The sequence below is a fragment of the Melopsittacus undulatus genome, chromosome 3, assembly GCF_012275295.1.
Source record: "Melopsittacus undulatus isolate bMelUnd1 chromosome 3, bMelUnd1.mat.Z, whole genome shotgun sequence".
Classification (NCBI taxonomy): domain Eukaryota; kingdom Metazoa; phylum Chordata; class Aves; order Psittaciformes; family Psittaculidae; genus Melopsittacus; species Melopsittacus undulatus.
Genome location: NC_047529.1, coordinates 103,685,941 through 103,701,297, shown reverse-complemented (window position 1 = coordinate 103,701,297; position 15,357 = coordinate 103,685,941). Strand labels below are relative to the sequence as shown.

The following is a 15,357-nucleotide window of genomic DNA, read 5'->3' as shown; positions in this document are numbered from 1 at the left end:
TTCATAGTGACTTTAGCTTTCATAGTGAAGGAGAGGGGTCCCTTCTGACAGTTTGCTGAGCTGGAAAATAAATGGAACTTTTGTTGGGGTTTTTTCCCCCCGTTTTTGATTCTTACAGGTGAATGGTATAGCTACCTAATTGCTCTTTATAAAGCACTTAAGTTCTTCATATTGTGTATCACCTTCTTTATAATAATAAAATTATTTTCATTTCTGATAAGCTTCTTGCTGTGTAAATAGAGTTTTTTTAAAGGGTAAACTAATACAGACTTGTCTGAGTTTTCTTGCAGTTTCTTTTTTGTTCATTTATTTGGATGAGAATTTGCTTATTTTCTCATATGTGAGAAGCAGGATTTATGTTTCTGTTTGTGTTCAGTTTTTAAATTTAGCTTGCATTTACAGCTATCAAAATATGGATTCTTAACTGAAAAATTAGGTGTCTGATACAAACCATAGATCCCTAAAGTGCTTCCTTTTCATCTTAATGAAAACAGTGGCATGCATTACATGTGTATTCCAATTCCTAGTATTTATTTGAATAGGAAGTTTTGGTCCTTGTCCTTCTTTTATATGTCAGTCATTCCTGCCCCTGCCATCTGAGAATTTCTTTGATGGTATAAATAGCCCTAAGAGCTGAGGTTACAGTTGAACTGTTTGCCATCACGCAGTTGGCTGGATAACTAAATAGGCCAACGTTGGTATCATTTGGCCTGCTTTATTTCATTTTTGGTGCCAGTGTTCTCTCTGTTGTGAAACTCCTCATTTATAGCCTGCAAATCTGGGGAGAAATCCCTCTGCTTTATTCCTGTCTTGCCAGCCACTGTGATCTAGTTATTAGAACAAGAGGTGATGAGAGGAAGTTTTAAGATTAAACTGTATTTTATGGTTACTAGAAGCTATAATGAGTAAGAGTTAAAAAGGATGTATAGTTAACCAGTAGAAGAGATTAATGTTGTCTTGAAATAACTCCTTTTAATTTATCAGTAATATTATAATAATTCTTTCCTGTGCCATTAAATATTGTGATAGGAAGGACAACCTAAAGGAAAAGATTGTGCTAAAAGCCAGGTATGTCTTTGAACCATATAGAAATTATAAATTCTAAAACATCTGGGGAAGAGACTACTGCTTCTGTTGGTTGGGTCCATTAGTGCGGTGGAGTTTTGATCTCTTCTTAGTCATATTAAGCTCTGCTGTGCTATATTTAGCTTTCATTTATTTTTTTTTTAATGGAACGTAAAGAGTTCTTTTGCATGTCTGTCTTATTTATTAGAAATCATTCTGCACAGGATATCTGGGTAGCATAAATATTAAGGCTTATTTTTAATGGAAAAATGTTAATGATGCAAAAAAATCATGGGGTCCACTGGAGAAATCATTTATTTTGGCTGAAAATTCAGTTCTACATGAAGGAGACTGGAATTGTCTCAGTTGCCTTTATATATATGTAACAGGACATTTTGATGACAGGATGATTAAGAAGCGTGAAGAAAAAGTGTATGTTGCTCAGATATGCAAGATATCACACGTTTGTTGTGATATAATATATGTGTGTGCTATTAGCTGAAAGGCAAAACTTTGTTGACTGGGGACTCAGAATTCCCCCAGATTAACTTTGGCTTGGAAAATGCCATTGTAGCTCAAAGAAGGGAGTCAATATACCTTTTACTTGATACCCAAATTGTGTTCTGCCTCTGTGTTAATGAAGAAAAATATTACTCTATTTTTTTAAAAGCATATTGATAGGGTTTTTTTTTGGTTAAAATACTGAATATTTTTATTATATCTCTTATACAGCTTATTTGTACCTGCTTTACTATTTATTTATACATTTATTATACCATTATATGTTATAATTATAGATAATGGTATGGTTCAAGGTTTAAAAAATGAAAACCCCATGGTATTCTTAAATCAATATATACAGTGGGTGCCTTTGGGAAAATACATGTGTTTACATTCAAAGAGCAGCTATACAAAATCATACAAAAGAAATCTATGGAAAGGTACAAAATATGTAGAAAAAATGGAAAGCTGATGAAGTCTGTGAACTGAAGGTGGTTTGATGTTCAAAAAGTATTCGGGAGCAGTATTATACATGCTTACCATGCTCCTATATGCTCCCCTGCTTCTGCTTTTTGCCGTAGTTAGTCTCTTAGTCTTAGCAAGTACAACTGTTCTGAAGGGCAGTGTTTGGTTATGCTGCTTTTTTTGCCACACAGATTACTGTGATATAGTGGAAAACTCTGCTAGCAGTTAATACATTAATAACATGAAAATACTGACTTTTGTTTACACGACAGCTCTGCCTGATCCAAACCAAGTGACAAACCTGTGTTAGGTTTTATTATTGTTTTCATAAGGAGGGTCTGAGTAACAGAGATGTTTAGGTGAGAAAAGAAACAGTTGTAATGCCTTTTCTGTCCCTACTTCATTTTATAAGCAGTAGCTTGTGTTCAGTGTGTTCCCATTCTGTACTACAGTGACCCCTAGGGCAGGGAATTTTTCCTAGGTAGAAAGTGATTTGATTTAGTATTGCTGGCTCCGATGGGCCATTTGGTTGTGACGGAGGACTGTAAGGACTTCATTAGGGATGCACTGAAAGAACTAGTCTATCAGCCCATTGGCCCAACACTTCTCATCTTTGTAACTCTTCTGGATCATAACAAGAATGCTATTAGAGAGGAAAGATGATGGGTATCTTTCACCATCTCAGTTCAGCATCAAATGGATTTTCCATTGCTTGGAATTGGTATCAGGCTCTGCATTGGCAAAGGCTAATGTAGTTGCAGATCGAATTTATCTTGCTAACTAATCCTTGCCACCTCCCTGTGAGGTGATTTGCTAAGTATCTGACAGATGGGTAAATTGGGAGGGAGGGATGGTTTCAGAGCTGGGATTAGAGTGCTGATGTCCCAGGCTTCTGGTCTTGTGTTCTGCACAACTATGAGGCCAGCCTTTTAAACCCATCTCCTGTTACTGTCATGGGGCAAATTCCTATTGAATGTTATTAATAAAAACAACGGGAATAATCCCATTGTTTTAGGAGTGGAATTCATCTTTTATTTCTGTGATATTGTGTGCAATTTAATGTTAATGGTCAGGAGACCTTAAATAACCACATCAAACAGCTGATTCAGTGCCAGCCTTCCTTTTTATTTAGCTTAGTCTAAACTGACACCAAACTTCGAGACATTCCTCTTCTTCCACTGTGGAGAACCACTGGGATTTATTTTTTCCTACCACACATGGTTTCCCTCCTACATTTTCCTCCCATGTCAGATATTCATACCCCCTTTAATAACCAGCAGGGGGATCGTTACATTGAGCTACTGCCAAATGCATAATGACTGCTGCCTTTGCCTTACACAGTCACTGCACTACTGATATCCAATTCAGCATTGTAAAGTGCTTAGGGCTACCTTGGGGATGAGCTATATTAAACCCAACTATTCTAAATCCTATTTAATACAAAGAGATTGGTGGTGGTGGTGGGGAGATTTAAAATTGTCGTTAGTCACCTATTTTCAACCAGTAAAAATACCTGGTCACTTAGAGCCCAATTCTGTCACTCTTCAGTCAGAAATAGTCCCACTGATTTTGAGGGGGGTGGGGTGTGGTGCATGAAGGCAAGTGCTGTGCTTTCTCACTGGGGAATTCAGGTCCCTATAGAAGCTGCAGCTGAGATAGTAAGTTTGCAAGGAGCTGATAGGGGTGAATGTTCCCGTTTCTGAATTCCACTTACAGTTATTTTACAACTGAAAACAGGAGAGCGGGAGCATGCTTCATATCTGACTGAAAATAAAGGTACTCCTAAACTTGTAAAAGACAACGTTTTTGTTTGAATGATATGACAGAGCTGCCACAGGAGTGTTACCTGCTATAAAGAAAGCTTAAGAATTATTACCTTTATTAGACCAGTGACACTGAGCTTTAGCCATACATTTCTAACTTCTGTCCCTCTACAGAGACAATTTTCTTTTCTTAAATAAACTGTCATGCTAGTGTTAATATATTGTTGGCTCCCTCATACTCCGAGAATACTGCTGATATAAAACATGTATATGTTAGATTGGTAATAGTATCTTTAGTGTAGCTGACTAGAACAAATGTGTTTCCCTCATGGCTGTGCTAATGTGATAAAGGAAAATTGGCTGTTCATCAGCTTTTGGCTGGGTAAAGACAGTAGAGATGGAACCACATTCTTTTTTATGCATTAATACCACTGAGAACTTTTCACGAGTTATATTTCATGTGTGGGCATGTTGTGCAAAGATGTTGTAAAACATGAGATAATGCTACAAATAACGAAGTGGGAAAGCCTGTATCTTTTATGATGATAACAGTCAAACACCAAATGACAGTAACGGGCTGTAAAAAATGCGATGCAGAGAAAAAATGCAATGTAACCACCATATACATGTGTACTTAGGCTCTTGCAAATAGGGCATCAGATGTTTAGAGGGCTTTGAATTAAAATTAAATAAAAAACTTTTGTATTTAGGTCATTGATGTGTCAACACAAAAGATAATTTAAAATGAAGAGATGTATTTTGAGCGGTGAAACTCATATGCAATAATTTTGTGAACAAATCTCAAGGCTTAGTAATTATGATAATAGCCTTCAAATTTCCATCAGTGGAAGGGCAATAAATATTCCTGTCTAAATTTGGGAAATATTGACTGAATCTGGAAACAGCAATAAAGCTCCGAGTGTGTTTGAGAGTGTAGTTTAAGGAGAAAAATCCATCCATAGAATTTTGTGTGAAGCCTAAATAAAAAACAATCCAAACCAACCCCTCCATCTCATTTCATATTTCCTTTCTTAAAATACTGATAGACTCCTGTTGCCCAAGGCACTGATGCTGATCATCTGAGCTCAGATTTATAGATAATTGTGTCTGTTTATCTTGGTCTGAAATTTGAAGGACTTTATTGGTGGAATAGCATTGTGAGTGCATATATTGTGCTTTTCAAACTGGTGTTTTTTCAGGTTCTGGTTCTCCTCTTTGCAACACATTATTTGTGTGTGTAAACTTCCTGTTTGTCTCACATATATATTGTTCTTATGGAAGCAATTATTCCAGGTTTATTTTGTTTTGGTTAGCATGGGTATCAAGACAGGCTACAGTGCTCTAGTTTTATTTGGTCCTCTGTAGACACAATTCTCCAGACACCCATATCTACAAACTGAAAGTAACACTCTAAACTGGCAACAACAAAATGATGTTTCAAAACCTGAAAGCTACCAAGCTCTCATGTGAAATAAGCCTTATGCAAACAAACTGTTGCTAAAAATCAAGGAATTTCAGTTTTACAAATAAATCACTTTCTGAAATAAGTGAGATTAAGATTATTCAGTAAAACAATTCAACAGAGTTCAAAAGTTTGGGGTAAACTGAACTTAGTTTCTATACCGAATTTCATTAATGTGAAGCTGGCTATAGCCACCAGACTCCTCCAGCTGTAATTTTTTCATGTGCCTGTATTCTTTTAAATGAGGGTATTTCATAAAAGGGACAGCAGAAAGGCATTCCCATATTATTAAGCTTTTTCTAAGAGTATGTAACCTAAGTGTGAGGATTTGTAATGCAAAAATAAAAAAAAAAAAGGAAAAAAGAAGTACTATGTAAAAGCTCAGCATCTTGTGAGTTTGTGGAGCCAGGAGAATGTCATGAAGTATTTCTATGAGCGTTAGCTCAAATTTAAAAGGAATTGGCAGGGAGGGGAGCAGTTGCAGAAAAGGGTACCCTGGGGTACTGGCTGAGTGAATATTCGTAGTCAAGGGTTTCCTTGATGTAGGGGAATGACTGACTGGGTGTAAAGCAGGTGTAGCCAGTTCCTATGCTGTTCCCTTCAGCCGTTGTAGACAGAAACATGCTGGGTTTAGGGAGGCATTTTGGAGGGGTGTTAGAGGCCTGGCTGAAGCATGATGCATTTGGTTGTCCTGTATATGGTATATGAGGCCCTCGAGGCCTGTTTGAAGTGATGTGTATGAGAAAAGCTCTGACAGCTGTAACATGTGCCTATGGCCTGAAGCTGCAACCAGCCTTGTACCTTGTGAAGCACAGCCACCCTTCTTCTCCTTTCTTCCCCTGCCTCTCCAGATTACTGTACTAGTTTTTTATTTCATCTAATCACTGCAGAAAATTTATAATCTATGCATGTCAGTGATGATCTTATTAACTGGATTGCTAATGGATGGACAGAATAGAGGCAACTACTTCTGGTAGGCACCAAAAGTAAAGATATACAGCAAGTAGGTTGGTGTGCTAACTGTTAAACAGTGATAGACACAACATGTAATCAAAGTGATTGCTTAATGAAACATGTGTTTGCCCCTTTACATTGATTCTACAGGTGTATCACAGCAGAATAAGTTTCTTCTTGAATGGCTGGGAAGATGACAATACACCATTTGATTCAAGGATTCTTGTAGGAACAGTAGCAGATACTGATGCTGATGGTACGCTACAAATCGGACAAAGCTTCACAGGTAAATCTTGTAGCATTTTAGTGGAATGCACTGAAATATTCAATGAAGTGTGCACGATGTGGCTAGAAAATGTGTGAATCATCTCAAGTTAAATATATGCTGAGAAGTAGTATCTTCCTGCAGGAGTAAATTCCTGTCATGCAATTAGCGTTCTTAAAAGATTTGCTCATAAGATAGATGTTTGGTAGATAATCCTGTAGGATCATAATTTATTTTATGTGTTACTGAATACGTAGATTTTCTTCAAAATGTAGGTAGGTAGGGGGACACATTCCATTAAACGACAAGCATAGTTTTTCTGAGTAAATATATCAAAATATTTCAGAATGGGATTGTGCATGGCCACTGTAATGCACTCCTCTCCTGAGTAGAGCTGAAGTTTCTGGCTGTTCATGTTGTTCAGTTCTATCCAATGCTCATATAAACTAGTAACAGAATGAGGATCCCTCAGCCTCTGGTGATGTCTGATAACGTTACTCTTAATCTACATCTAGAATTTTATACGTACTGCAGAATGACATGATCACTGCAGAACAGCTGGGGGATGTTTTGTTGCTTTACACAAATTCTTGGTTCTGCAGATGTAAAAATACTGACTCTTGCTCTTCAGGAACATTTCAATTTGAAGCTAACTCCTAACTATATGTCACTTAAACAACTTTCTTGAGCTCTTGGGCAAGAGAGTCATTCTGCACCCCATTTCTTAAGGCTTGTATTTGGAAGTGTTCTTTGTGATTTTGATTCTGAGTACTGGATAACTAGTAAATGTATGAATGGAATATCTTTAAATGCTTTTTATCTTTATTGTATAAATTGATAGGTACAGTAGTACCTACTGTATCTCTTCTCTAATTAGAGGTGGCACATGGACTGGCTCATTACTTCTGTCTAATGAGCCAATCCTTGTGCCACCTCTCTAATCAAAAAAGAGATAGGTACAAAATATTCTTATAAAGTTATTATAAATCATTCTTTTTTATAAAAAAAAAAAGTCACTGCCCTCTATAGTTTTGTCCGGGTCCAAGATGGTTTCATTCAGGAGGGGTAATTGTGCACGAGAGATCTCTGAATGCTGAATTAAAGGTGCTCTCATGCAGTGCAAAGCTGCCTTCTGCTCAATAGATTACTTATTTATAGTATATTTTCTTAGGTTTAGAGCAATTTGTTGGAAGAATGCAAGATTTTCGATTTTATCCAGTGGCACTTACAAACAGGTAAAGAACTTTCATTTCTGGAAAAAAAAAAGAGTGTGGAGAGAGGGAAGAATAAATTACAGTATGCTTATTTCACAAATTACAGTGCTTTTCAGACGTCTTCTTTAGGTGATTGCTTATCATGATGTAGTTTACTGAACCTTATTTCAAAGATCCCTTTTAATCTGAAAAATCTTGAGTTAAAATAAATTCAACAATTTAATGTGTTTTGCTTTTGAAGTTTTGCTTAAATGTAACATATATGTAGTATATATGTACTGGAACTCCACACTCAGTAATCTGTGCACTTTTCTGTGTTATTGTTGTCCTTGTTACAATCTGACTTAGTGTTTGTGCAGAGAGTAGACCCAGTTGCTAGATTTCAGTGCTTATGAAATTCTGAAATTATGAAAGTCTAAGTGTTAATTCAGCGTATTTCTGGCATAATAGTGTGTGCTGGATGAGACTTGCCAAGCATTACCAAAGCCCCCTGTAAAATGTAGGGTGAGGAAGGCAGGGTAGCCAGTTTAGACCACTCAAACACTGGTAATCCAAATGAAGAGAATAGGCACTTCAAATAACATGCTGGCTTTGTGTCTGTGAGCCTGGCTACTGTGCTTCAGCAGTTCCTTTGCTCTGGTTTCAGCTTCCTCATGGTATCAGTCATCTGTGTCAGGTATTCTTGGTGTTTTCCTCACCCCATGCACACACCCCTACCTATTGTCTTAACCGTTCTATTGTCTTAACCGTTTATTGCTTTCTATATTAGATTGTCACCATAAGCCGCCAATGACTTGGCCAGCTCAGCCTCACATAGCCGTGGGCAATTGCTTTGACTTGCTCTGTTCCTGAAGCCAAATTGTGGTTGCCACTGCAATTTGTGTTGCCCTCCAGCCTCCCATCCTAGCGCATTACAAAGAAATGTTACCTTTGTTATGCAGCTCATGCTGGATTAATCTACTCAATTCAAGCTGGCCAGAAGTAGTCAGGTCCTATTTGTCTGTGTGGTGCTTCTGGGTAGGCTACATGCAATGACACTCGTGACTGCAGACCTTGAGGCTACTTAATGATAGTCTTTCGATAAGATGCAGAACAGTTTCCTGAGAGTTCAGCTGTCTGCAGAACATTAGGATGAACTGAGTTCCTGTGAATTTAAAGTATTAATAAGAATCTGAATTCCAAGACATGTGAAAATCAGGTGGTTGTATCCTTTCAGAGCAATGCTTGTCAAATCCTTTGAACTGTAATTTAGGTCAGTGAAATTAACAGAGCTTAGCAATTGAAAAATAAGGTATTTTACAAAGTATTGTGATCTACTGATGTCTTTGTAGGTGTAGTTTTGTGTCCACAAATAACTTGGTCCAAGATGTTTATCCTGGATCAACTGTGAACTAAAGTAGTACCTGCATATCAATGAACTCTATGGCTATCTAAAAGGTCCTGTAACTTTGGGTTTTGTGGAATTTGTAATGATGGCTAGCTAGTTATTCAGTTGATAAGTATACAAAGATTATGTTCTTACTGATAAAGTAGGAAAATGAGAAAAGAGCTTTTTAATCTAAAAATTCAGTATCTTCTAGGTGCACAAAATCCTTCTTTTACACCAGAGATGAGCAGATAAAAGTTTAGGTTGTCCATGTTGTTCATATAACTGTCTGCTTGCCTGCCTACGTAATAGCTGTATATCTATTCCAGTTACTGATATCAGAAAGAAGTGAAGTGACTCAGTAGCTTTGACATGCTCCTATAGACTGGGGACAGCTAAAAAGTGGCCATTTGTATTAAAGTTAGTTGAAAGTGAAAATACTTCTGTCTGGTTTTCTAAGGTGCAATGTGATATTGCTCAAGATGATCTTTTTTTTTGGTGCAGATTTTCAACTCATCTGTGGTTAATGACAATATGCCAGTGGTATGGTATGCTTAAGAACAGTGTCCAGATCACTGCATCCTACCTAGCTTTAGACATCCCAACAAAGAGCTTATTTCCCTTGGTTCCATATATGTCTGTGGAGCAATGAAAGCAACTCGAGTGCTTCTTCACAGACATCTGAAGGTACCTGCTGGTTGCCATTGATTACGTAGGGACCCTAGGTGGCTTGAACCTAGCCGATTGCCCTATTTATGTGAGATGAAACCATGCATTTAGGGTTCCTAAGCTGAATTTTGTTTAATCTATGAGCCTAGAGGCACAAAGTGGCACTTGTCCTTTTTCATCATATATGTAATTATTATTATTTTTTTTTAATGTGCTGTGGAAGAGACATTTTGGAAGTATTCTCTGGAAAATTTCCTCACCTGCATACCCAATCTGAGTGCCGCTGTCCTGGAAGTCATCCTCGGGTACACCCGTTGATACAGAGGTACTGCATCCCTAATGGTGCAGATGATACCACTAATGACAGAGTGCTGAGGTTGGATGCAGAAGCCCATCCTTTGTATTACATCAATGATGATGACATTGGGACCACCTGGATTTCATCTGTATTTGCTAATACCGCAGATCTGGATCGTGGTGTTTCAATCACAATAGATTTACAAAATGGACAATATCAGGTAATGAGATTATATTTGGTGTTTATTAAATCAAAATAAGAAAAAAACTTTTGTAGGCATTTAATTACAATTTTAAGGCAATTAAAACATTGTGCTCTAAGATGTTATTCTTAGAGGCCCAGAAAGAAAGCCTCCTTTATCAGCATGAAACAATGCAAAAGGCAACAGAATAAATTGTAGTTTTTGTCATTCTCTTTTGATGTGCCTGGGCTGTTGTAAAAAAACAGTAATCTAGAATAGATATAAAAGACTCAGATCTTTGGTTTTAATCAGGAATATGTGGACTGAAATATAGATTCTACTGTCTGTGAAGTGGTAAAGCAGACTATAGTGCCACAAAAAAAAAGTTATATTCTCATTGTTGTACACCTTAGCCATTAACATCAGTTTATAAGTTTGTTTTCTTCTAGGTATTCTATATTATACTGCAGTTCTTTAGCCCACACCCAGAAGCAATAAGAATTGAAAGGAAAAAAAGAGATGATCTAAACTGGGAAGACTGGCAGTATTTTGCTAAAAATTGCAGTATTTTTGGAATGGATAACAACGGATCTCTGGAAAAACCAGACTCTGTCAACTGTCTCCAGCTTCGTAGGTATGAGTGGGTATTATCTGCATAATACAGATGCTCTGAATGGGTAACATCCTGGCACAGTTCATTTCTATGTCCCAGTGAGATAGAATCTTTTAATTTGGTATATTATTATGGGCTGCTGAGTATATAACAGATCCCAAATCTGACCTTTTGATTGAATATTGCCGGAAGGTCATCTGTCATTTTAATCAGATTTCAGCTATTGAGGAATGTGACACAAGTGATTCCTCTGTTATTTTTGAGCTAGATTTTTGGAATTTTGCATGTTTGTGTTTTGGGGAGGCTGTTGTCAGCAGAATTACAGAACATTGTGGAGGAAGGTGCTGATAGACTTTTAAACTAGTGAATGTGAAAATACATCTGATCTCTGAGAGTGCAACTTGTTCTGAAACTTAGAAGAGAGGTCAGATTTAAGTAATCCTATCAACTTTACTACTAACCATGCAAACCATGTAAAAAATGGCTTGAAATTGTTTCTTGAAGCTTTCTAATCTTTCTAAGCAAGAACCAAAATAAAATCAGGGAAAGGGGGCTGAGGGCAAGAAGGATCATTGACTTTTAGGGACATGTTGCGAGCCTTTTTACTATACAGCATATGCAAATTTAAAAATATAACATATACAATGACCACAGCACCCAAGTCTTGGAAGGCAGATGAAGGGACTGTGAGAATAAAGACTCTTGGGCCCACTGTAGGACAGGAACTGGTTCAAGACCATCTTAAGAACCTTGAACGTGCATGAGTCCATGGGACCTGATGAAATCCATCCGTGGGTCCTGAAGGAGCCGGCAAATGAAGTTGCAAAGCCACTGGCCATCATATTTGAAACATCATGGCAGTCAGGTGAAGTTCCTGACAACTGGAAAAAGGGAAATACAACCCCCATTTTCAAGAAGGGGAAAATGGATGACCCAAGGAACTACAGACCAGTCAGTCTCACCTCTGTGCCTGGCAAAATCTGGGAGCAGATTCTCCTGAAAGGCATGCTAGGGCACATGAAAAACAAGGTGCTTGGTGACAGCCAGCATGGCTTTACTAGGGGGAAATCTTGCCTGATCAATTTGGTGGCCTTCTATGATGGGGCTACGGAACCGAGGGACAGGGGTAGAGTAGTTGACATCACCTACCTGGACTTGTGCAAAGCGTTTGACACTGTTCCACACAACATCCTTGTCTCTAAATTGGAGAGGTGGACCACTCTGTGGATAAAGAACTGGCTGGATGATCACACTCAGAGTTGTGGTCAATGGCTCAATGTCTGGCTGGAGACCAGTAACAAGTGGTGTCCCTCAGGGATCGGTGTTGGGACTGATCTTGTTTAACATCTTTGTTGGTGACATGGACAGTGGGATTGAGTGCACCCTCAGCAAGTTTGCCAATGACACCAAGCTGTATGGTTTGGTTGATACCCTGGAGGGAAGGAATGTCATTGAGAGGGACCTTGACACACTTGTGAGGTGGACTGATGCCAACCTCATGAAGTTTAACCATGCCAAGTGCAGGGTCCTACACCTGGGTCAGAGCAATCCCAGGCACAGCTACAGGTTGGGCAGAGAAGAGATTCAGAGCAGCCCTTGTTTCATCTGTGGAGAAGGACTTGGGGTGTTGGTTAGGGTTCTCTTGCTCTTGACTCACTGAAAGGTAGTGTGCGTTCCCAAGTGCTCAGTCGTCAAATGAGAGGGTGCAATCTAGTGACTCTGCAATTCAAAATATAATTGCTTCTGTATGATTTTTATATGTGGTTAGCAGGTATATAATTAACAACATGGACATATTAGTTATGTTTATTATCTGAATGATTCCTCATGTAGTTCAAGCATAGTTCATGTTTCTCAAAGACACTGTGTTAAACTTACCGAAAACATAGTGCAGATGACATTGTATCAGTGACAATTTATTAATATTTTGAAGTCGCCCTTTAGAAGTTTTTCCCTCAACTGGAAACTCAGGATATGGAGAAAAGCATGGAACTTAGGGGAAAACTAGATGTATAGAAGACTTTTTTTTTTTCCCTGCTTGAATTCTGGTGACTGGAAATCCACTGACATGAGGATCTTCCCTGGAAACCACAGAAAAAAAGTATTGTTGAGACCCTCTCTGAGAGAAAGTATAGATAAAGTTTGTAAGATGTGTGATATTTTGATTTTCATTTGTCTTTCTCTCTGTTTAAACAGCTTTACACCATATTCTCGTGGCAATCTAACTTTTAGTATTCTTACCCCGGAACCAAATCACCGGCCTGGTTACAATGATTTTTACAATACTCCATCTCTCCAAGAGTTTGTGAAAGCTACACAAGTGAGGATTCATCTACATGGCCAGTATCATACTGATGAGTCGTGGGTAGATTTTAGGCACAGGTACTATGGAATTAATGAGATTACAGTCAGTGGAAGGTAGGTGTTATGGAACTCTTCCCCCACCCATTACTGCCTCTAACTATTACAGCTATGCAAAGTATATAATGACCTGCCTAAAATTTAATGAAGTTGCTCTGCTTTTACATTTATGAATGAGAAGGGAATTTGGTCTGAAGCAGTGCATAAGTTTGAAATTGTTGGTGTATTGCTTCTTAAGAAATATTTGCTCAGATGTTATTTCAAAATTAATTATACTTATTACACAAATCTGTCAAAAGCAGTCCTTTCCTTGGAGTTACCAGTGCCTCTAAGCAAAAGCTTCTGATTAAAACCATGGCTTGCTCTTTACTTCAGTAGGTTTTCCAAGTTTTATTACAGATTTCCAGACCTGGCAATTTGTACAGCCTTAATGCAGAGCTTATTCTTTGTTTTAGCTGTAGTTTTCCTCTTAAAACGAGGCAGCTGTCAGTAAAAGTGTTACATTTTCTGTGACTGACAACTTTATTGTATGTGATAAGTGTTCTCTCTTGTGAAAGGACTAATTATGCCCTGTAAATACTATGCAAATTGGGCAATGAAATAGTTTCCAAGAAGCGTATGGTGCAGATTTTTGCAAATAAGCATTATTCCTGAAATTATTTTGGTAGTCCTCATTTTAAGAGAATACATCTTATTAAGGGAACCCATTAGGTCATGTTTACCTTAAAAATTTTCTATATTACTAATATGTTTTGATTATTGATTTACACATGTATGATAATGCTTTTAATAAAATAGTTACAATTTCAGTGACTATGAAACAGTAAAATGATTTCAGCTGTAGTTTGCTATGCTATGCCGTGCCTTCAGAAGAGCAGCCCTTCAGGTAGAGTGGTATGATTATTGACCATTAACTAATACTTTTTAAAGATTTTGTTTTAGTAACAAATGAACATTTAAGCTGAGATCAAAATGGGTTAAAGTAGAAATTTATGCTTGATATGGCTAAGATTTCTTGAAGAAAAAAAACAATTATAGCCACACTGTAATGCTTAATATTGATGAAGAGTTGCCATTTAACAAAGTTTAGATATTGTTATATACTGAAATATATCTTACATATTATATGAGGTAACAGTAGATCTACTTCATGCTGGGTTTTATTTTCTTGGAAAATAACTGTTGATACTTAAAAGTATGTTGAGCAATCTTTCGTAGGCTACTGCATTTAGGAACATTCTCTTTGGTGCTGTTTGATAGAATCATAGAATAGTTAGGTTGGAAAGGACCTTAAGATCATCTAGTTCTAGCCCCTCTGCCATGGGCAGGAACACCTCATACTAGACCATGTCACCCAAAATTCCATCCAACCTGGCCTTGAACACTGCCAGGGATGGAGTTTATTTGTTCTTAATAAAGAACCAGACTACGCAATACACAAAATTGTCTTTGTGACTGTGTTATATATTGTTGGACAGATGTGTTTCCATATTTTAATTTTTTCTTCATTACCTATTTGTCTTTCAGGTGTAACTGCCATGGCCATGCTGGTAATTGCGACTCAACTGTGGAACCATATAGATGCCTGTGTATCAAGGAAAGCTATACAGAAGGAAATAATGTTAGTCTCTCCTTTTTCTACTTACATCACCTATGAACTGCCTCAGAATTGGGATTTTAATCCTGGGGAAGAGTGTGTGTGAATGTGTGTTAGTGTTGTCCTAACTTTTATAGGGAGACTTTCCATAATGGGATTTGTATTAAGTAAGGAAAGAGAAATGTTGTCCCTTTCACCAAATGCCATTCTACCACACACCATTAGGAGTGCTGAGTGAGTTAAGGAATTTGATTTCAAGCATTATGCCATTTTCAAGCATTAGATGCAAACTTAAACTTAGACTGTCAGCATCTAATAAAAGTTATGGCTCTACCAGCTGTAGCAAGTAGCAGTTTGTAGAGTGCTATTTTTATTCTACTTTTAGTCTGGTCCTAAGAACTCTAGACCCATTTAGTAGATGGAACACTGTAGGCACAGTCCTGGAGTTCAGCTTGCAATTTAGAAAGGAAACAGTTCAAGTGGTCCAGTACAGCTCTGTGATGTGAACCAAAGCACAGTAAATGCAGAAAATTTGGAGTTTTGTTCAAAACTGCATGCCTAATCCAAGGTAAAACACTAACAG

General features: G+C 37.7%; 1 protein-coding gene across 1 annotated transcript in view; it reads left to right on the top strand.

Moving 5' to 3' along the window:
* The window catches only part of USH2A (usherin), a 375,630-nt gene that overhangs the window by 23,681 nt on the left and 336,592 nt on the right, over nucleotides 1-15,357 (top strand). The window contains exons 3-8 of the mRNA XM_034060823.1: nucleotides 6,361-6,496; nucleotides 7,647-7,710; nucleotides 9,948-10,242; nucleotides 10,653-10,837; nucleotides 13,013-13,234; nucleotides 14,705-14,798. Coding sequence (XP_033916714.1) covers nucleotides 6,361-6,496; nucleotides 7,647-7,710; nucleotides 9,948-10,242; nucleotides 10,653-10,837; nucleotides 13,013-13,234; nucleotides 14,705-14,798 — 996 coding nt within the window. The remainder of the gene's footprint in view (nucleotides 1-6,360; nucleotides 6,497-7,646; nucleotides 7,711-9,947; nucleotides 10,243-10,652; nucleotides 10,838-13,012; nucleotides 13,235-14,704; nucleotides 14,799-15,357) is intronic.